The sequence below is a fragment of the Drosophila miranda genome (assembly GCF_003369915.1).
Source record: "Drosophila miranda strain MSH22 chromosome Y unlocalized genomic scaffold, D.miranda_PacBio2.1 Contig_Y2_pilon, whole genome shotgun sequence".
In the NCBI taxonomy this organism is placed as follows: Eukaryota; Metazoa; Arthropoda; class Insecta; order Diptera; family Drosophilidae; genus Drosophila; species Drosophila miranda.
In genome coordinates this window covers 2,689,401-2,713,237 of record NW_022881614.1, presented here as the reverse complement: position 1 = coordinate 2,713,237, position 23,837 = coordinate 2,689,401, and the positions used below count along the sequence as shown (strand labels likewise).

Genomic DNA, 23,837 nt, shown 5'->3' with positions numbered 1-23,837 from the left:
CCAGATCCCAGCTCTGACTTATTGTTGCTCGAGAATCCGGAATACCATGATGTACTGCGAAGTCTATGCAGGACGGCGTGTGATTGAGTACATATGGGTACCTGGTTGGTGATCCAGTTGCAAGGATCTTAGCGCCAGTAGCAGAGATGGCTTCCGCTAGCTCTCGCCCCCTAGGGGAATTGTAAGTGTCTCCCGACAGCCAGTGTCGGGCATTCCAGTCACCACCAACCAAATACCTTTGCCCGCAAGCACGGAGTGCATCGATGTAATGTCTTTCCTCAATCCTGACTCTGGGAGGGCAGTAAATGGCGCTGAACTCCACATCGCCCAGTCCTGTGGCTACTTTTACTGCTGACATTTGCATGCTGCGTGTCTCAATGACCCTTTGTGGAAAATGACGAAGCGAAGTCTTAACTAAAACCGCAACTCCACCAACGCTATTATTATTCCGCGATGGCTTGAAGGCTGGATAGAAGGCATATCCATGTATTTTTACAGCTGCCCCTCTTTTAATTCTGATCTCCGTCAAAAGAAGAATGTCAACGCTATTCTTGTGCGCGAAGAGCTCAACTTCTTTTGCTTTCCCTGAAATGCCGTTAGCATTCCAGATGAGAACCTTTAGTGGGTTCATTGAGATGCTGAAACGTTGTTCTGGAGCTGAAGATTAGATCCAGCCCATTGCTTAATCGTGTTGGCCAATTCAAAAACCATTTTTTCAAGTTTTTCAAGGCGTTGATTGGCTTGACTATTATGCTGCTGCTGTTCTTGTTGCTGTTGCTGTAGCCACATAAGAAACTGCTGCTGCTGCTGCTGTTGGAGCTGTTGTTGTCATTGTTGAAATTTTGTCTGCTGTTGTTGTAGCAGTGCATGAACTTCATATGAATTCTGTTGCTGGTTATTCAATCCTTGTGGCTGATGCGCTTGTAGACTATGAAAACGACGCTGAGCAGGTGTAGCAGGTATTGCATTTGAATTACCATTTGCTACGGCAGCATAGGAGGCTCCTGTATTACTTCTAGTGCCTACCAAAGGTTGGTGCTGAACAATATTTCGCTGGTGCTGCTGTATTGTTGGTCTATTAGCCCCCTTTTTGTGACTAGACTGCAAGGTAGGAAACTGTTGCTGGTCTCCAGGAAGTGTGGTAGAGTAAGCATATGCCACTTGATTATTTAAGGGGACATGACCCGTCCTGTTCGTATTAATTGCCTTCTTTGCGGAGCCCATTGATCGGCGTAGAAACTCCTGATACCATTGGCATCCTTTGTAACTGGCCATATGGCTTCCAGAGCAGTGAATGCAGGTTGGCTGTGCATCTAGGGGGCGTGTGCATTGTGAGGTTTGGTGATTTTCACCGCATCTGGCACAGTTGTGATGTCGGCGGCAGTATTAGGCTGTGTGGCCGAAATCCTGGCATCGACGACATTGAGCAATCTCTGTGGATTTTCGCATCCTTTCAATCCTTATTTTTTGGCGGCAAAGGGTCTTGACTTGGTAAATTTCGTTAATTTTTGCACAAGGCTTAATATTAATGAAAAAAATATTAAGTTTTTCGTCCTTGTTAGTCCTTGAGCTTGGATTATGGATGTGAAGGACCTCGAAGCCCAACATTTTAAAATCGGCGGTAATATCATTGTTTAGGGTGCTATGATGTAGGTCTCTTACAACAATTCTATGAGGCTTTTCAGTCTGCAATTGGTATGTGTGGAATTCTATTCCAATGGCATCGAAACAATCCACAATTGCTCTATAGGTATCACTGTCTTTGGGGAGGATTCTGACCGTTTCCCCCTGGTTAGCTTTGACGCTTTTCAAACTTGCAACGTCCTTTATGACATCAAATAAGTCATTTAAGTTGCTAATATTGACAACTATTTGCGGTGGTTTTGGAGGGCCTTTAAGCTGATTACCAGAGCTCGTTGATTCTCCTTGAAGACACTGGTCTGTATTAACTGCTTCATAAAGGTGTTCATCCAGTTGGTCATTTCCAACGTCTGCATCTACATTCATCCGAACTTCCTCATTATTACTATCACTTGGGATGTTCGTGTCAAGAATGGAAAATCTGTTGTTGGTGTTTGCCTGTTGGCTTGTAGTGGGGGGCAAGCCCAGGTCCCGGCCGCCGCTCCCTCGTTTAGATTTAGATGACAAAGTCTGATCGTTTTTTCTTTTGCCCGTTCTCCGTTTTTGAGCATCCAGAAGTCGTTCGGCAGCAGTGCGAAGTGTTTTTGCCTCAGTGTCGTCGGGGCATGTGGATATGGAGTTTTCTTGGCTATCAAAGCTTAGTGCAGGGCAGTTGCCATGGTGTAGGTGGTGTTGTTGGTGGCACTAGTGAATGTTACTGTTGTTGTGGTTTCTGTGCATGTAGAGCGTTCAGCCTCTGAACGGTACTCAGAACGAATCTCAGAAGATAATTTGCCTGATATTAGAAGCATTCTCTCATGATCAGTCCGCTTATTTCTAAGCCGAGAGTCAGATGAACTATTCGCATTCATTATACCGTAGCTGATAAGCGAAGTTTTTATTGCCCCTCTTGTGCGGCTGTGCGCAGACTGAGGGGAATGTCTTGCCCGAAGGGCACTGAATACAGTTGTAAAAACGTTCACAAATGTGTTTTTTGTTTTTGTCCAATTGCCGACACCGCACAAAGCAGCACCCGAATTTACGATGTATGCTATTTTTAGCACACAAGAGAATGCTCCGCTAAAGCAGAATAAAGAAAACAACTTTGCACAAGCGCGACACAACCGATCTCTATGAAAGTTGATTCGAGACTCAATAAAAGCAAGTATTTCAAATAAACCACTCAAGTATGTTACACTTGGCTTGTTTCCCAGAGGGCCATGCCGGCTATTGTATGTCATTGAGCAGATTTGCTCGCAACACCTCTAACAAGGACTGCTCAGTCATCGGCTGCACGAGCTTGTCTGCAAGCCCCACTATGGCCTCATAAAAACTGTCAAACGGTTCTTTGACTTTCTGCTTCCTCTGGATGATCGCGGTTCTGATTTCTAAATCTGTTCTGCCGTCCGAAAACTGCGATCTCAGAGCAATACAGAGATCAATCCAGCGCACTCTTGGTACGCTTTTATGATACCTCCAGTACCATTCACCCCCGCTTCCTTCGAACAGGTTGCTCGCGTAGCGAGATAACAATTCAAAATTGCTATCTAATGTCTGGCTGGTCAGAGCTTCGACGCGATACAAAAAATCATCTATTGACATAGAGGAGCGCCCTGAGAATCTCAACTTCCAGTTCGCGATTATCTGGCTAATCCGATCCGCGCGCAACTGATGTGATTGCTGCGACTCGGGTGGAGCTGACAAGTTACTCGGTCGCTCGGACGCTGAGTTTGGTAATGCTGCGTTTTCCCTGGCGGATAACCTAAAGAGTTGCTCAAAGGATTGGGCTGGGTGTACCCTTTCCGTTGGAACTGGAGCTGCATTCTGGAGCGACAATCTTTGAAACCCCCCTTCAATCGCGTTAGCTAGCATTTGAGCGTGCCGTGCTAGTGCGGCTGTCACTGCGTCCGCAATGGTCTGTTGCATGCTACCATCCGTGGCTGGCAGACCCGTTCGAGCTGCTGAAGCTGACACCACTGCTGCCGCAGAATTTGGCGGTTGGCCTCTAGGACGATCTGGAGCGGCCATTGGACCGGAAACACTAGGCCCTTCGGGTTGGCTAACACTTCGGACACCACTCTGCATATTGGCAGCGGATAATTGGTTTTGCTGTGATTTATGTGTTTTCGAACGGGATCTGGTCACTGAAACTGCCCCTGGTTGGTTGCCTGAGGCTTGAGCTGCTTCTAGTTCTTCTGCCAAATTAAGGGGCGATTTGCTCAGCGCAGTTCTGCACACTGGACAGACTTTCTTATTTCCTGAACGTGCACTAAAGCAGGTGTGATGGAAAAAGTGGTTACAGCTGGTAGCTAATAGCTGGCCTGGGTATTCGACTTCTTGCGTGCATACACAGCAAACGGTTTCGCTCTCTTTTGGCTGAATCCTATAATCCGGGCTTCGGTCTACCGGCATTGTAACGTTATACTATATATTAACTAGCTTTAAGCACGTTCCTATAAATCTAGTTCAGACAAATATTAACAAAACGAGGGGGAACGTTGTGAGTTGCTGCGGACCCCGCAACTCTACGGTTATCCCCGATACTAAGTCAGTATGGCTCTCCTCCGGCAGACGCCGCTAATATTAAACGACACGACAAAGAGTGCGTGCGAGAGACACAGAAAATCAGTCTGAGCGTGACGTCGGGCGCTGCGTAGCCACTACAAATTGATTTGTTCCTATTGGCTATAAAAATGATCTGATCTGATCCAGATTCAGCAATCTGATAGATATGGTCATTATCTATGATTCTGCGTTTTTAGTTTTCTCGAATGTGCAATATTGTGGATGCATCAGATTTTCGTCTTTTGTGTGGGCGGAAGGGTGGGGTGGGGCGAAATTTTGAGATATACGTTATATAGTAAGATCTAACAGGAGTGCGGATACCAAATTTGGTTTTTCTAGCCTTAATAGTCACTGAGATTTTTAAACATCCCTAGATTTTCGTCCTTTGCGGGGGCGGAAGGGGGTGTGGCGAAATTTTGAAACAAACTCGTCTCGGTCCGATATATTAGGAGTGTGGATACCAAATTTGGTTGCTCTAGCTTTTGTAGTCTCTGAGATCTAGGCGCTAATGTTTTACTCTAAGCAAAGCCGCCTATGCTACGTGTGTGTTAGAGAGAGACAGGGCGAGAAAAAATGAAATTGTTTTCTTGATGCTGGCTATAATAATAATACGATCCAATTCAGATTCCGCAGTCTTAAAGATATGGTCATTCTCTACAATTCTACGTTTTTGGTTGAACGTTTTGTGAATATCCCCAGATTTTCATCCTTTGCGGGGGCGGAAGGGGGTGTGGCGAAATTTTGAAACAAACTCGTCTCGGTCCGATATATAAGGAGTGTGGATACCAAATTTGGTTGCTCTAGCTTTTATAGTCTCTGAGATCTAGGCGCTAATGTTTTACTCTAAGCAAAGACGGCTATGCTACGTGTGCGTTAGAGAAAGACAGGGCGAGAAAAAATGAAATTGTTTTCTTGATGCTGGCTATAATAATAATACGATCTTATTCAAACTCTGCAGTCTAAAAGATATGGTCATTCTCTACGATTCTGCGTTTTTTGGTTTTCTCGTATCTTTAAAATTGTGGATGCCACAGATTTTCGTCCTTTGTGGGGGCGGAAGTGGGCGGGGCGAAGTTTTGAAATATTTTTGTAGCAGTGACATATCACAGAAGTCTGGATCCAAAACATCGTTGCTCTAGCTCTTATAGTCTTTGAGCACTAGGCGCTGAAGGGGACGGACGGACGGACAGACGGACGGACGGACAGACGGACAGACAGACAGGGCTCAATCGACTCGGCTATTGATGCTGATCAAGAATATATATGTATACTTTATGGGGTCGGAAACGATTCCTTCTGGACGTTACACACATCCACTTTTACCACAAATCTAATATACCCCAATACTCATTTTGAGTATCGGGTATAAAAACGAGGGGGAACGTTGTGAGTTGCTGCGGACACCGCAACTCTACGGTTATACCCGATACTAAGTCAGTATGGCTCTCCTCCGGCAGACGCCGCTAATATTAAACGACACGACAAAGAGTGCGTGCGAGAGAGACAGAAAATCAGTCTGAGCGTGACGTCGGGCGCTGCGTAGCCACTGTAAATTGATTTGTTCCTATTGGCTATAAAAATGATCTGATCTGATCCAGATTCAGCAATCTGATAGATATGATCATTATCTATGATTCTGCGTTTTTAGTTTTCTCGAATGTGCAATATTGTGGATGCAACAGATTTTCGTCCTTTGTGTGGGCGGAAGGGGGTGGGGCGAAATTTTGAGATACACGTTTTATAGTAAGATCTAACAGGAGTGCGGATACCAAATTTGGTTACTCTAGCTTTAATAGTCTCTGAGATTTTTGAATATCCCCAGATTTTCGTCCTTTGCGGGGGCGGAAGGGGGTGTGGCGAAATTTTAAAACAAACTCGTCTCGGTCCGATATATTAGGAGTGTGGATACCAAATTTGGTTGCTCTAGCTTTTGTAGTCTCTGAGATCTAGGCGCTAATGTTTTACTCTAAGAAAAGCCGCCTATGCTACGTGTGTGTTAGAGAGAGACAGGGCGAGAAAAAATGAAATTGTTTTCTTGATGCTGGCTATAATAATAATACGATCCAATTCAGATTCCGCAGTCTTAAAGATATGGTCATTCTCTACAATTCTACATTTTTGGTTTTCTCATATCTTTAAAATTGTGGATGCAACAGGTTTTCGTCCTTTGTGGGGGCGGAAGTGGGCGGGGCGAAGTTTTGAAATATTTTTGTAGCAGTGACATATCACAGAAGTCTGGATCCAAAACATCGTTGCTCTAGCTCTTATAGTCTTTGAGCACTAGGCGCTGAAGGGGACGGAAAGACGGACAGACGGACAGACGGACGGACGGACAGACAGACAGGGCTCAATCGACTCGGCTATTGATGCTGATCAAGAATATATATACTTTATGGGGTCGGAAACGATTCCTTTTAGACGTTACACACATCCACTTTTACCACAAATCTAATATACCCCAACACTCATTTTGAGTATCGGGTATAAAAAAATCGACGGAGATGGCCGCTCTGTGGGCTCACCACCAGCGGTGGAGACATCGGCCGGGACATCGGCTGGGGGTTAAAAATGCGCCTCTAGACTGTCAATCCCTCATAACGACTTCTGCAGGAGTTGTCGCGACGAGGAGGAGGAGGAATCGGTCCCCCACTTCTTCTGCCACTGCCCAGCCTCGGAAATCGTCGTCTTCGTATTCTCGGGGCCGCTTTCCTCACGGACATTTCGGACCTGTCCGTAATCAAACCAGGGACCTTGTCCAAATACATCCAAGCCACCGGATGGGACTGCCCTTAACCTGCAGTAGTATGCTCTCACGGTTCGGGCAACGCGAAGGGGCACATGCCCATGCGGCAACACAACGGACCTTTTATAGGTCCAAGTGAGCTTGGGGGCGGGAGGCTCTTATCCCCCCCCCCCCCCCCCCCCCCCCCCCCCCCCCCTCCCGGCTACCGCCTTAACCTAACCTAACCTATGTACATACATATGAACTATGTATATTGTATGTATATAGCAAACATCTGAATTAAATTCGTTCATTTCAAAAATCATCAGCAGTCCCATGGCACATGCTCCTGTTGAGCATCGTTGTTGATACGAAGTTAGATAAGAAGTTGCAGAAGAGCAGCTCTCACGGGGTAAACGTTTGTTCCTTTTCAAATAAAATTTACAGCAGACAGCCTGTATCGGCATATGTTTTGTTCTCATTTCACTTTTCGCTGACATGCGCATTTTTAACCCCCAGCCGATGTCCCGGCCGATGTCTCCACCGCTGGTGGTGAGCCCACAGAGCGGCCATCTCCGTCGATTTTTTTATACCCGATACTCAAAATGAGTATTGGGGTATATTAGATTTGTGGTAAAAGTGGATGTGTGTAACGTCCAAAAGGAATCGTTTCCGACCCCATAAAGTATATATATTCTTGATCAGCATCAATAGCCGAGTCGATTGAGCCCTGTCTGTCTGTCCGTCTGTCCGTCCGTCCGTCCTTCCGTCCGTCCGTCCGTCCGTCCGTCCGTCCGTCCCCTTCAGCGCCTAGTGCTCAAAGACTATAAGAGCTAGAGCAACGATGTTTTGGATCCAGACTTCTGTGATATGTCACTGCTACAAAAATATTTCAAAACTTTGCCCCGCCCACTTCCGCCCCCACAAAGGACGAAAATCTGTGGCATCCACATTTTTAAAGATACGATAAAACCAAAAATGCAGAATCGTAGAGGATGACTATATGTTCTAGAGTGTAAAATCTCAACCAGATCGTATAATTATTATAGCCCGAATCAAGAAAACAATTTCATTCTTTCTCGCTCTGTCTCTCTCTAACACACAGGTTTCATGGTCGGTTTTGCCAATTGCAAAATATGAGTTCAAGGATCTCAGAACCTATAAGAGCCAGAGCAACCAAATTTGGTATCCACACTCCTGTGATATCGGACCTTGACCGTTTCGTGTCCAAATTTCGCCACACCCCCTTCCGCCCCCGCAAAGGACGAAAATCTGGGGCATCCACAAATCTCAGAGACTATTAAGGCTAGAGTAACCAAATTTGGTATCCGCACTTCTGTTAGATCTCACTATAAAACGTATATCTCAGAATTTCGCCCCACCCCCTTCCGCCCCCACAAAGAACGAAAATCTGTTGCATCCACAATATTGCACATTCGAGAAAACTAAAAATGCAGAATCATAGATAATGACTATATCTATCAGATTGCTGAATCTGGATCATATCGGATCATTTTTGTAGCCAAAAGCAAGAAATCAATTTGCAGTGGCCACGCAGCGCCCGACGTCACGCTCAGACTGATTTTCTGTCTCTCTCGCACGCACTCTTTGTCGTGTGGTTCAATATTAGCGGCGTCTGCCGCAGGAGAGCCATACTGACTTAGTATCGGGTATAACTGTAGAGTTGCGGTGTACGCAGCAACTCACAACGTTCCCCCTCGTTTTGATTAGATTTTTGCAGCGAATCGGACCGTTGCCGTGGTTTAAAGTCCAAAATAAAGCAGTCCCAACGGATCAAGAAACACAAAAGCGAACGGAGACTCAAGTGTGTATACCAAAAAGTGCGTATGCCAAGCCGCACAAAACCGCGAGTGTGTATACCCAAAAGTGTGTATACCAAGGCATAGAAAATCGCGAGTGTGTGTGTGTAAATAGCAACTCGGAGGGATACTTAAAAGAAATCGAAAAAACAAAAGAAAGACACGGACAACAGTATTGTCGTCGTAGTTGCTTTGTGCATGAGACGATCGACAGTTACAAATTTTGCACTGTGGGAAAATAAGTATCAAAAATGAGTGGAAATATGAATTTCAATATTGAGAAACTGGACGAAAACAATTATAGCACATGGGAAGTTTTGATGAGAAGTGTTCTCATACAAAATGATTTGTGGCCAATCTTCAGTGGGAAAATTGAGCTTAGTGAAAGTGCAACAAATGAGCAACGTGCAGCTTTTGAACTAAAGGATCAAAAGGCGTTGGCGTCAATTTTACTTTGTGTTAAATCGACCCAACTAAACAATATTAAAAATTGTGTATCGTCGTCACAGGCATGGCAAAAGCTAAATAAAATTCACAGGCCAAGCGGACCAGCAAGGGTAGTGCTTTTAATTAAACAATTGTTGACGTTAAAAATGTCGGATGGTATAAGTGCACAGGAATATTTGCGGAAATTCCAGGTGGTACACGAGGCTTTAGCAGAGTTCAACATAAAGGTTGATGAAAAGATCTTATCAGTTGTGTTGCTAAATGGTTTGCCTAAATCGTATGAAAGTGTTGTTGTTGCGATTGAGACGCGAGATGATTTGCCGAGCTTGAGCATGCTAAAAATAAAAATTTCTGAAGAAGCGAATAGGCAGGAAGATAGCATTAGCAAGGAAATTACAAGTAGCGCGGAACTACACGTCAGTTATGACAACAACAATTTTAAGAAAAACTTTAAGGGCAAAAAGTGTTTTAAGTGCGGAAAGGAAGGGCATTTTAAATCGGAATGCCGTGCTAAAAGCAAGCAGGAGGGAGCAAACAACAAGGGCGCAAACAGTAAAAGCGGGGAAAGATTGGGTACAATGTTTTGCGTAACCGAATATGCCAAAGTGGAACCAGAAAAATATGTACCAATCCTAAGTTTAGCTAAGCCAAATGACCAGATGTTAAATGCATGGTGCATAGACAGTGGCGCAACGGCGCATCTATGTTGTGACAAGGAACGCTTTGTGTCGTTCACGGAAGATAATCAAAAAGTAATTTTAGCCGGCGGTAAATCACTTATTGCTGAAGGGCATGGAACTGTTCAAGTAAAGTTCGGTGATAGATCCGTTACGCTGGAAAAGGTTATCTTGGTACCAGATTTGCAGTACAATTTTATATCGGTCACAAAACTATTAAAACATGGAAAAAAAGTTGTGTTTGAGAAAAATCAAGCGATGATTTTTGAAAACGGAAAAATAGTTATAAAGGCACATCTGGAAAATGGATTGTTTATGGTTCAGGACAATCAGGAAAAGTGTATGAACATTGTAAATGTTGAGGCATATGCATTCAAATGGCACAATAGGTTCGGCCATGTACATTTTGACGCATTAAAGGAAATGGTTAACAAGGAGATGGTAATAGGTCTCAAGGGCATATAAAAGCCAAAACAAGTGTGTGCAACATGCGCAAAAAGTAAAATTTGCGTGCAACCATTTCAATCGAGCACAAACAGGTCAAAGGGCGTTCTAGACTTAATACATACTGATGTATGCGGTCCAATGCAAAAGCAGTCAATGGGAGGCAATCGATATTTCGCCACATTTATTGATGATTGTTCAAGATATGTATCAGTAAGTTTCCTTAAAATCAAAGATCAGGTTTTCGAGGCTTTTAAAGAATTTAAAAGTCAAGTTGAGTGCCAAACTGGGAGAAAAGTCAAGGTTTTACGAAGGTACAATGGCCGAGAATACATATCAAACGTTTTTGATAATTACCTAAACCAAAATGGAATAAAGCGAAACTTAACAGTGCCATATACACCTCAACAAAACGGAGTTGCAGAAAGGGCCAACAGAACATTGGTAGAAATGGCAAGAAGTATGCTGCTGCATGCTGGGTTAAGTGAATGCTATTGGGCAGAAGCGATTCGAACTGCCACGTATTTGCGAAATAGAGTGGCAAGCAGCTGCTTGAGCGGGGTGACACCTTTTGAAATATGGACAGGTAGAAAGCCAGTGGTATCGCATTTAAGAGTTTTTGGCTCAGTAGCGATAGCTCTAGATAAAACAAAGAAATCAAAGTTCGCACAGAAAGGCTTAGAGTATATAATGGTGGGCTACTCGGATACGGCCAAAGCATACCGTTTGGTCAGTAAAGAAACCAGGAAACTCGTAGAGAGTAGGGATTTGTAGAACCTGAAGGGGGCAAAATAGATGCATCATGTTCCAATGACATGGCATCAATTGAGGTTCAACAAAACCAGGACTCTGAACCCGAAATGGATAGCAAGCAATTTAAAGATCCAGAAAATGAGCCAGAAAATCAGGGGGAGATTAGGTCTAGTAATGACATTCTTGTAATTCCAGAACCAATAAGAGGACCAGGACGCCCAACCATAGTACGGACGTGCAAACCATGGAACGACCATGGAAGCAGTATCATATGCTCAATGCGATACTGGCAGCAGACGTACAATTTCCACAAAACTACGCACAAGCTGAACGGTCTACTGAAGGCGAGATATGGAAAGCATCAATGAAGGACGAGTACGAATCTATCGTGAAGAACGGCACGTGGTCGCTTACTAAATTGCCTAGCGGGAAAAAGTCCATTGGATGCAGATGGGTTTACGCAGTTAAGTCCAATCCGGATGGAAGCGTGAACAGGCTCAAATCACGTCTGGTGGCGAAAGGTTGTAGCCAACGCTACGGGATCGACTACAAGGAAACATTTGCACCAGTTGTTCGCCACGCAACTATCAGGTTGATAATTGCACTTGCAGTCGAACATGGTCTCCACCTACATCAAATGGATGTTGTCACGGCGTATCTCAACGGCGAATTGGAAGATGAGGTTTTTATGAGACAACCTGAGGGCTTCATCAGCGAAGTTCACCCAAATCACGTTTTGAGGCTTCACAAAAGTATATTTGGCCTAAAACAATCAGGAAGAGTGTGGAACTCTACGTTGGATGCAACGCTGAGACGCATTGGTTTTATACCGACTGTCAACGAACCCTGTCTGTATTGTAAGCCAGGAAAAAATATGTGTCTAATAGCTGTCTACGTAGATGACATTATTTTGGCGTGTAAGGACCTTGATGATATATCTGATATCAAGATAAAGATCGCAGCAGAATCTTTCGTATCTTTCGTAGTGATCAGACGTGTTTTTGTTTTGCGCTCCGCATTTTTTCTTTTGGTTTTGAATAAACAGCCGGTGTTTTCCTAACTAAATTCTAATTATACTTCCTAACCAGACAACAATCTGGAAACCTATTCTATTACGCGAGTGCATGCCTTTTGATTTGTGTTAAAACATTATTTAACTTTTTATTTTTCGGCGTCGGCTTGTGCTTGTGTTTGTGTTGTTGCAGTAAGTGAGTACGCATTACATTGCATTGCAGTCCGCTCTCGTCTGGTAGCTTTTGTTGTTTTATCACTCTCTCGCTATCACCTCAACTTCAATAACTGTTCTTTCTCTCTCGCTCTTTAAACTTTCTGAGCAATAGCGCTCTCTGCTTAGTAGCTCTCGCAATAACCGCTCTCCACTCTGCTCTCTTTTTTTTACCAATTCCGCTTTGAGCGTTGTCTGGCACATTGGTCTGATACCAATTTGTTTTGCAAATAATAGTGTATATATAAATAAATAATAAAATAAAATGGAATACGCTGTGGTCTGTGCCAAAAAAAGCTGTAAGAAGCAGATCACCCACGATCAGCCGAATGTCCCCTGCTGGCTCTGCGACAGCGTAGTGCACGCAAAATGCGCTGGATTTTCTGGCCTCGTGAGTGATGCTATAGCCAAACGTAATGGCTTGCATTACAGTTGCGAGGCATGCCGTGCGGTGGAGAAAGACATGGTGGCTTTCATGAGGCAGACGCGGAGTGGCTTTAAGGAGCTGACCGTTGGTTTTAAAAACCAATACGATCGGCTCCTAGCCATGGAGGCTCAGTTTAGCGGTTTAAAACTGCTGAATGAGTCTCCGAGGCGCAAAAAGGTCACTCCGCGGGATCTGCAATTGCCAACCGTCACTCAGCCGTGCGCCGCCGAAAAACTGACTCCGACCACTCCAAGTGTGCAGCAGTTGATCTCGTTTGCCACTCCAAGGGCAACGACAGCTGCTGGCGACGCAGATTCGGTAGCCGAATTCATCGCCTCGGAGAATGTGCAGCCAAGTACGTCTGCAGCGTCCGTGTCCGTGGTGTCCGCAAGTTCGCTAGTTGTCCCGTCTATCCCGATCCCACCAGTAAATAGACGTTCCGGACCTCCGGATATTGCCACCACAGGTACTAGGCCTGTGGTGACTAAACCACTGGTGGGAGTCCCACCAAAACGACAAGTGTTTGTTTCACGGCTGGCCCCTGACCTCACATCTAATGATGTAATTGCTTTTATTCAAAGCAAAATAAAAGCCGTGGGCTTAAAGGTGGAGAAATTTAACTTCTCTTATGCCAGGGAGATAGCCTCGTTTAAGATAAGCATCTCCCCAACTCAATTTGACACCATTTGCTCCGCCAAATTTTGGCCGGAGCATTTGGTGGTGAAGGAGTTTAAGGCTAAGAAGAAGAATAGGCCCCCCATATCCCTTCCAAACCTTTCCAGTGTGCCACCCTCAACCTCAACCTCAACTTCCTCTTCCTCAACTTCCCGTCTTGCTTCCACCTTTCCAAAAAACTAACTTCTCTTTTAGTAACCTATCAGAATGTAAGAGGCTTGCGTAGTAAGCTCAGCATTCTTTTCCGGGATAGTGTTGCATTTGCTTCCCACGTTATTGTGTTTACTCAAACCTGGTTAAAGCCGGACATTCTTAGTTCCGAGGTTTTGGCAGGTCGGTACACAACTTTTAGAAAGGACCGTTCGTCTCGACGGGCAGGGGGGGTTCTAATTGCAGTGGACTCTTACTTCACGTCGGAACACTTCACAGTCCAAGTTCAACAGGAACTGGAATTCCTGTGTGTAAAACTGATTCTTCCCGCTTTCGCTATATTCATTACTTGCTCGTATATCCCACCTTCTTCGGATATTTCAATTTATGAGCAGCACTTGTCCGCTTTAACCGCTGTTTCTTCCTCGCTATCTGATAAAGATCGTATGATAGTTCTTGGTGACTTCAACTTGCCAGGAACTGTTTGGTCTTCGGTAAACGAGTCTAGTATCCTAGTGCCCATGTCACGACATGACTTTGTTGACGGCTTGCTTGACCTATCCCTGTCTCAAGTCAACCATGTGAAAAATTCCTTGGGTCGATTGCTTGATCTGTGCTTTGTATCGGATCCGACCATAGTGTTGTTAACCCGAGCCCTTCCGCTCACCATTCCTGAAGACGCCTACCACCCTACTTTCGAGGTGTCGCTAGATATAGGACCAACTGTATTGGATCGGTCGAGTAGGCTGCCCGAACGTGTCCGCTGCTTTCGTAAAGCCCAGTTTGCGAAGCTTAATAACCTCATTAGGGATTTTGATTGGTCCGCTTTGTACTTGTGCACTGATATCATAAAAGGCACAAACATTTTTTACAATGCTCTTGGCACATTTTTCGATTCTTGTGTCCCGCTTTCTTGTCCGACTAGATCTGGAAAACCCCCTTGGTTTACCAAGGAGTTATCCAGTCTAAAAAACTTAAAATCAAGACTTTATAAAAAATTTCAAGAAGTGGGTTCTCCTACTTCTCACTCTCGCTATGTATTAGCTCGGTCAAACTTTTCAGTTCTTAATGCTCAATGCTATAAGAACTACCTATCTCGATGCAGGATACGTTTTTCTCAGGACCCTAAACAGTTTTACAGCTTCGTAAACAGTAAGCGTAGAACGTCCGCACACCCATCCTCGCTATCATTTTGTAATACGTCGGCAAATAATGATCAGGCAATTGCCGATCTTTTTGCCCAATTCTTCCAAACCACCTATTCTGAGGAAAGCTACTCTGGTCATCCGTACCCATACGGTTTACCGAGGTCGAACGGCATTTTCAGTCCCTTGTTAAATGAATGTTCCCTACTTCATGATCTTCGACTAGTTAAGCCGGTGTTTTCACCGGGTCCAGACGGGATTCCAGGTTGTGTACTCAGGTACTGCGCCGAGGCTCTGTGTGGACCTTTGCTTAAACTATTCACCCTATCCATTGATTCTTCTTGCTTCCCCCCGATCTGGAAGGAATCGTTTATAATTCCTCTCCATAAAAAAGGTAGCAAGTCTGATGCAAAAAATTATAGAGGTATCGCAAAGTTATCCGCTATTCCTAAAATGTTTGAGAAGGTTTTAACTCCGCACTTGCAACATCTCTGCAAGTCACTTATATCTCCAACTCAGCATGGATTTATAAGGCGGCGATCAACCACCACGAACTTGTTTGAGTTTACCTCTTTCATTATTAAAGGCTTTCAAGGTAACTTACAGACGGATGTTATTTACACCGACTTTAGTAAAGCATTCGACTCTGTAAACCATTCCCTTTTAGCGCATAAACTTGACCTTTTAGGGTTTCCGCCCAACCTCCTGAGATGGATTTCTAGCTATCTTTGTTCTAGGTCTCAAAGAGTCCTCTTCAAAAACTCCCTCTCTTTCCCAGTAAAGGTTTCTTCGGGAGTACCACAAGGCAGCCATCTAGGCCCCTTACTCTTCACACTCTTTATTAATGACTTACCTTCAGTATTAACATACTCTCGAGTACTTATGTATGCGGATGATGTTAAACTCTGTGTCCAGTACAAGGACATTTCATTTCATTCTCGCTTGCAATCCGATCTCAATAACTTTCAGTCATGGTGTTGTGCAAACTTGTTACACCTTAATGCCTCGAAATGCAAAGTTATGACATTTCATCGTTCTAGCCCTTTGTTGGCTCCCTACACCCTATTTGGTGGTTCCCTTGAGAGAATTACCCTGGTGGATGATCTGGGTGTTATGTTAGACCCCAAGTTAAAGTTTTCCGAACACATTTCTACCATGGTAAATAAGGCCATGGGCGTGCTTGGGTTTATAAAGAGGTGGTCAAAGGAATTTGACGACCCCTATATAACAAAGACTCTCTATACCTCGCTTGTTCGTCCGATCTTAGAATACGGCTCCTGTGTATGGTGCCCTCAGTACAAAGTACACCAGGACCGTATAGAATCAGTACAGAAAAACTTTTTACTCTTTGCTCTGCGGGGCCTTAACTGGGATGCGGGTGTAAGACTCCCATCTTACTCTAGTAGACTACTATTAGTAAACCTCCCATCCTTAGTTAACCGTAGAAAACTTCTTGGTGTGATATTTATGCACAACTTGATCAGGGGTGACATAGACAGCCCTGATCTGTTGAGCCGCATAAACTTCACGATTCCTATTAGACTGACTAGAAATTTTATACCGTTGTTCCTTCCACTTTGTAGATCGAATTATTCCTTGCATGAACCGTTTAGGGTCTTATGCTCGGATTATAATTCCCTCTACCATATTATATCCACCACTAATTCTCTTCCTCTTATTAAATTATTAATCCTTACACACCTTTCTATTAATTAGTAATTGTAGTGGTATTTGTATTTTGATTGCATGCTTAGTTTCTTAGTAAGTTTAGTACTAATTTTCCTCGAATGTTAGTCTAATAGCTATCTTTCTTGCATGTTCGCGTTTGGTTCGGCTACGCACCGCGCGTCATGCGGCAGCGCCCCTCGGTCGGTTGGGCGGGAGGAGGGCTGCGTTTTGCCTGGGATCCGCGCGTAACAGCCTTCTGCTGGTGTCACACGGGCCACTTGACGGTGCAGTAACTGCATCGCCTCTTGAAAGATGCAGTCATTGCATGACAACGTCCACAATAAATAATATAATATATAATATAATATATAATATAATATATAATATAATATATAATATAATATAATATAATATAATATAATATATTTATATATATAATATACATAAATATATAAATTGTACAAATACTATCGGGCATACTTTCAGGCGAAGAACACAAATATGCTTTCCTATCCGCCCGACAAGCGACCACTACAACCTTCTCCCGCATCGAGGAAGACGACACACCATGCACCTGGCTTTAACAAAGGATCCAACAAGTCCAAGACGAACCCCAGAAACGGCCGGACGAGAGTTCTTCGCGAATGCCATGACGAACCAACGGCAGGACACCTTGGCGTCCGGAAAACCATCCTGAGGACAACACAACGATACTACTGGCCAGGACTACACCGAGACGTGCGACGGTACGTGCAGGGCTGCGTAAGCTGTCAGAAATTCAAAACCACGCAGCGCATGGCCGTGGGCAGGATGCTCACACATAAAGCCGAAGAACCCTTCGCCACCCTGCGTGCCGACTTCGTCGGACCATTACCACGGTCCGAGCACGGGAACACCATCTTACTGGTATTCTTCGACACTTTCTCCAAGTGGGTCGTACTGGTACCCCTCAAGAAAGCGACAACAGCGAACCTCGAACGAGCCTTCAGAGAACGAATACTGAGCAGCTTCGGCGTGCCGAAACTATTCGTCTGCGACAACGGGACCCAGTTCACCAGCCGATCGTTCAGAACATTCATGCGAAGCGCAGGCGTGGAGCTGCAACACACAGCCCCGTATTGCCCCAAGAAAACCCGACGGAGAGAGCCAATCGGACTGTGAAAACGATGATCGCCCAGTTCGTCGACGACCACCAGAATACATGGGACGAGCTCCTACCCGAGATGACATTGGCGATCAACTCCAGCGTCTCCGAGACGACCGGATTCATGCTGCAAGGAAGAGAGCCCCGACTCCCCGGCGCCCTCTACGACGAAGTCACGCCCGTGACAGGGAGTACGCCAGAGACGGCCACCAGCAAAGCGACAAGGCTGAAAGAAGTATTCGCCATCGTCCGGAATAACATCCAGGGAGCCAGCCAAGAGCAAGGGAGACATTACAACCTCCGCCGGCGACTATGGCGCCCCGCCTTCGGATCACTGGTACCATATCAACGACCTGAGAGAGTTCCACGATCACGAGTCCGAAGAACCCACTGACCTACTCGAAAATGCTGACATCGACGAAGAAAGCAACGAGACATTAACCCGACGCCCCAACCACGGCACCGCTGAGACAGCACCGGCAAAAAAACGAGCCCGATGGCATAATACCGCCGAGAATGCAAGCGCAGCGAACCGCGCGACCACCAATTAATCGAACAGCGCTGACGCCAGCGAGAGAAGTAACGTAACGGAAACCCCAACGCAGACCCGCCGACGGGGCAAGAAACGAGATGATAGCAAAGCGGCAGGCGATCCCAAAACGCACCCCCGGTGCATCACGGAAGCGAAAAGAAGAGCGTGCTCCGCGAGTACAGCCCCAAAGAACGGTTTAAATAGCCGCAGCGCTGGCCCACATTGATCAGTGCACTCTTACCAAGAGAAGACGAAGTCGTCCGAGCCAGCAACCCTCAGTCAAAGACTCATCCACCGCCGCACACCCAACGTACGAGTCTTCGTATGGGGAGGGTGTAACGAACCTAAAAGGTTTCGATACAATCCGTCCCCCAACTTATAATGAGAGCATCGCACCACACCCCGCAACCAACGCCCCCTCTCCGCAAGCAACCACCGATCAACACGCGCCAACTCCATAACGATGACCAAAGACATCAGGTCACGCGGACTTTCCCCACTCCAGGCCAAGCCATCGGCCAAGTGCGGTCTTCCGGGTTCATCGACTGAGGAAAGTCGGCGCCGAGAAAATCTGCGACGATCACCAAGAACGGCACAGTGCACCCCGACGCGGAAGTGCATTTTCAAACCCGCAGACCCAGTGATACGGGCCTATAAAAAGACGGCGACGAGAACCAAAGAGCAACTTACGAAGAAACCCGGCTCAGAGTACGGACGTGGTACCAAAAACTTACGCAGAAACCCGGCTCAGAGTACGGACGTGGTACCAAAAACTTACGCAGAGACCCGGTTCGGAGTACAGACGTTGTACCCGGAACTCACTAGAAAGCATCGGCGACCAATTAAAAATAAGTTCATTTAAAGTGCTAAGAATTACAATAAAGTGTCGAATTATCAAAGTAAAACACCCGATTGCGTAAGTTCACTCCAATTAGCCGAGGCACCGACGCCACCCCACCCCGAGTCTACGCGGCCGTTTCGTATACACGACGAGCGACGCCCATTCTAGCCCCGATCCACCTCTCTACGATAGGCCGCCCCCCTGACGCCGCCCTTAAGGTTCCATCCCATTTCTAAAAATTTCTTGTGGATTGACCCCTGGACGTGACTGAGCTTGCCTCAGCCTGAAATAGGTACATCACAAGTTCATCAAAAGTTCATCCCATTTCCTTGTCCCTTGTTGTGGCAGGTTTTCTATCCACCCAGGATGCAGCCATCTCTGGAAACTTTGGCCTCAAGGACCAGAACCTCGCCCTGCGCTGGGTGCAACGCAACATAGAAGCCTTCGGTGGCGATCCCAAGCGAGTGACCATCTTTGGCCAAAGTGCCGGGGGAGTGGCCAGGCACCTGCACCTTCTCAGTCCCAGGTCGAAAGGTCTTTTCCACGGCGCAATCAGCATGAGCGGCACAGCCAACGTGCCCTTTGCCATCACGGAGCAGCCCTTGGAGCAGGCCCGTCTTGTGGCCGAGCTCTGCGGAATCAAACAGGCCCAAAACCTGAGCACGGTGAAGCTGGCACGATCCCTGCGCCATGTGGAGGCGACGAGACTGCTGGACGCCGGCGATGGCCTCAAGTTCTGGGACGTGGATCACATGACAAACTTCCGGCCCGTGGTGGAGCAGGGTGTTGGCGCGAAAGCGTTTCTCAGCGAACACCCCAGCCGACTTGTGGCACAGGGCAGTCGAATGCCCATTCCCTGGCTGGTGGGAACAGTTCCGGACGAGGGAGCGGTCCGCGTGGTGAATATCATGGGCAATGAGACGCTGCGCAAGAGCTTCAATTTGAGATTTGACGAGCTGCTGCAGGAGCTGATGGAGTTCCCGACCAGCTTCAACGAGGAGCGGCTGGCCAGCAGCATGACCCTTATCCTGAAGGAGTACTTTCAGGATCAGCCCGAGGTGAACGAAAAGACTGTCCAGGGGTTCATGGATGTAAGTGACTGATCTGATGGACCTATCAATCATATGTATCTAAATATCCTGATGCACTTCTCAGCTCATCACTGACAGGGGATTTAAGCATCCTTTGTACAATGCCATCAGGGAGGATGTGCGCCAGCAGCGCCCGCCTCCGCTCTATCTGTACAGCTTCAACTACAGAGGTCCCCTACAGAGGCCTCCGCGTACACCTCGGCGAATGTCAGCGGCAAGTACGGCGTGGTCCATTGCGATGATCTGCTATACTTGTTTCCCACTCCGCTGATCTTTCCCGACTTTGAGCGGAACTCCACTGAGGACAAGGTGATTCACTCCTTTGTGGATTACTTTGTGCACTTTGCCGAATTCGGGTGAGTGCTTGGATCGGAGCCAAGCGTTGGTCAGATTATAAATAGTTCTCTCCCATAGCAAACCTAGGAATATGGACTCAGTGAAACCTTGTACTGAATCGCTCCTTCAGTCACGCCCCAGTGGGATCTGTGATTACCAGGAATTTGTCAATGCGCCGGCCCCCTACAAGGGGTTTGAGGTGCACGTGTCTAGCGAATTCCAGGGGCCACGAGTCAAGCTTTGGTCGAGTATACTGAACGAAACCTCCTTAAATGAATACTAAAGGAGTCAGTGAATGAATATTATGTATACGCATAGTTCCCCCAAACCTCAAAGATGTATTAGGACCTAATATGAAACCAGAGAGTACATACATACATACGTACGTAATGTTAGAAAACACCTAAGCTTTAATCGTTGATGTAGAGGATTCTAAGGTTTCTGGCTTTCTTTCGTCGATACCTAAAAGAAAACTTATTCTCATATATGTATTGCTAATATATGCCCCAACACCTGGAAACTCTTTGTTTGGCATTATACAATTCTGAAAAGTGGAAATTGAATTTCATGGCCTCATTATCCATGAAGCTTCTGTTTGAAGGCAGCAACTAGATTTTCAAATACAATATACAATATTCTACCTATAATAGCCATGTTTGCAATTCAACATTCTTTAATTGCTGGACGGGGCGGAAGAAAGGTGGCGGATAGTTTAAGCCGGTTTAGCAGGAACGGGAAATTAAGTACCGTCAATGGGGAAATGGAAATAAAGATTTATAAATCCATGTTAATATTCACAGCCTGAGTAATTTGTTGAATATATTACACATATAACTCTTATTGCTTGTCCTCATTGAGAAGCGAAAGCTCAATGAACTTTTGTATCTGATGGATTACCGTTGAGGGGGTGGGTCTGGTGGGAGTGTCATTAGCCCGTCAAATTGAGTTGGCGCATGCAAACCGCAGATACAGTCAGGTGGCGAGACCCTTGTGCCCAGTTGTGTGCCAATTAAAATCAATAAAGCCAACCCAAATCAGTAGAGCTTATGACAGCTCCTGCAGGACACTGCCGAATCGTTTCAGTTGCATTTGGAAGTGCAGCGCGAGAGCTTCATCCATGGAACTAGCACGGAAGATTGTGATTCGGATTGTGCCCCTGTTTTTGCTCGGGTGGCTCCTCACAATGGGCGAGGCCTACCTGGAGAGTGTCCGCGTGGAGGAGATACCCTTTGCCGGCCACAAGGTCCCGGCTAACCGTCGTTCTAGTGAGATTCACCTGATATCCAGCCTTGAGCATCAGCGCAATTTTCTGCACCTTTTTCATGTGCCCTGTAAGTGAAGAAAACATTAATTTTGCAGATATATTAGATATCTATTTTATATTAATGTTACAGACATAATCTGTTTCTATGCCGCCAAAGGAAAGTGGCCGTATGTGCCGGGATTCATGAAGTACAAGGTCGACAACGCAGCTCGCAATTTGTTCCACAATAACGATAGTGCCATAAGGCAGTTCTGCAACAAGTGGATCCAAGTGAAGGAGTGCTTCCGGCCCATTTTTGGTGAGCTTAAGTAAGAATGTTAAGAAAGCCCCTCATCTGCGACATCATTCTTGCAGACAACTCCAACAGGACCAGTACCGATGATGTTGAGACACTGAACGGAAAACTCCAGCAATGCAACTGCGAGAAGCTCCTAGCCACGGAGTCTCCCGTTGTGTACTTTGATAAGAACTATATTGGAAACGTTAGCTCGGAGACCATTCATAATACGATCGAGTTTTTGGAGAGTTTCCTACCGCCGCCGACTAAAAAGCACAAGCGGAAGAATCGCGTGCGTAGTCGTGTAGATGAAATGGATATTGATACCTAATCAATTTACTCAACACATCATTTACTTTTTTACCTTTAAAAAAAAACATTTTCTTAATACAACATTTCTAAGCAGCTGGAAAATTAAATTTGATTTTGAATTCAACCGTAGTTGAGTCATTACTTGTGTGTTCACAATGACAAATCGAGGCAGAAATCTGGTTGCAGGGGGTGTTAGGACAGCGAGGTGTGCTATGTGATTCTATGAATTACCAAATACCAACAGAATTTTGATACTAATTAAAAGAAATAGGGTATAAAGATGTCCATACTCATACCTGTTGAAAAACAATAATGACTAACGTTCTTACGTTCTTACATAAATATGTAGTTCATATGTACAAATATGTAGTAAATGTGTAGTTACCATGTAAGAAAACCCTTATTTTATAAACAACCCAGTAAATGGGGTCGTTAAAATTAGCCGTCGTTATATTTATGGTATATTTTGAATGTGATACCGTATATTTTGGCATTTATTTACCTCTTATAGCTCTCTTACGTTTTATTTGTTTGACCTTTTTCGCTATAACTTTTTTTTGACAGAATCTAATAAAAGGGAGTATTGAAAACAAGCCGGATAAAATTATGTGGGCATGGCTGAGAGATATTCGACTGAATATCAAAAACGAGGTTTATTTTTCAAATGAGACGGTTTATTTTGGTATTTATTTGAATCGGGTAAGGACCTCTTTTACCCGGTTGACAGCATGAGTCCCATTCCATACACAAAAGCTGCGGCAACATATACTTGAAAACCGTATTTTAGTCAAAATAAAATACATAAAGGTAATTAAAAGTAGTAATCTTGTAGAAAATGTATTCTTCTATGGGATAAAGCCAAGTGGGCAAAGCTGAAAACTCTATATAGCTTGAAATATCCGGATTTGGCAATACCCGATTCACAACAAATGAGTCCCATTCCATACACAAACATGTTGCTAATTCCATGCACACATACCCTGGGGGAAATGGATGATATAGAATTGCGGAAATGTGTTTCATCCCATGCTCTAATTAATGCAGAAACTAGTCAGTATCTATTTTAAACGATATTTTGCAATTAGTGGTCTTCTTACAGAGACAAAGAATCGCTACAGGGATCAGGTTTTGTATACAAATAACTAATCAAATGCATGAATAGACCAAAAAAATGCAATCTAAAACAAGGCCTTTATTAATTACATTTGAAAGCAGCTTGGAAAACAGTATCTTTATATAATATTCACGAAATAGGGTATACAAACGGACATACCCTGGTTGACAACAAATGAGTCTGCAAATACCAGCAACATTGACGTCACAACCTGCGACTATTGAACATTTTTGTTGAAATCGTCTTTTTGTCAAAACAAAAAACATGCAAGTACTTAAAAATAGTTAATCGTGATCAAAATTGTTTCAGCAATCATATAAAATTATCTGGGCAAAAATAAGAAATCTATATAGCTGGGAATATTTGACGGAAGAAAGATTAACCAAGATATAGTCGTCATAACCGGTTCAGAACAATGAGTCCCATTCCATACACACATACCCTGGGGGAAATGGATGTTATAGAGTTGAGAAAATGTTTGTCTTCCAAGGCTCAGTAGGTATCAGGATCGCTATAAATATATACAAGATACTAATAATGTACTTGAATATGTCTAAAGAATATCAATTTGAGAAAATCACGTTTCAT

At 44.9% G+C, this 23,837-nt stretch overlaps 1 protein-coding gene and 1 pseudogene across 1 annotated transcript; both read left to right on the top strand.

Annotated features, from left to right (window-relative positions):
* LOC117192634 overlaps positions 1-20,628 on the top strand; it is a 78,150-nt pseudogene extending 57,522 nt beyond the window's left edge.
* A 69-nt stretch (positions 20,629-20,697) lies between these two features.
* LOC108158081 lies at positions 20,698-22,223 on the top strand. The gene is made up of 3 exons (XM_033398237.1): positions 20,698-21,613; positions 21,677-21,844; positions 21,901-22,223. Exons 1-3 carry the CDS (start codon positions 21,400-21,402, stop codon positions 22,152-22,154), a joined length of 636 nt encoding a protein of 211 aa, XP_033254128.1. The 5' UTR covers positions 20,698-21,399; the 3' UTR covers positions 22,155-22,223.
* The last annotated feature ends 1,614 nt before the right edge of the window (positions 22,224-23,837 follow it).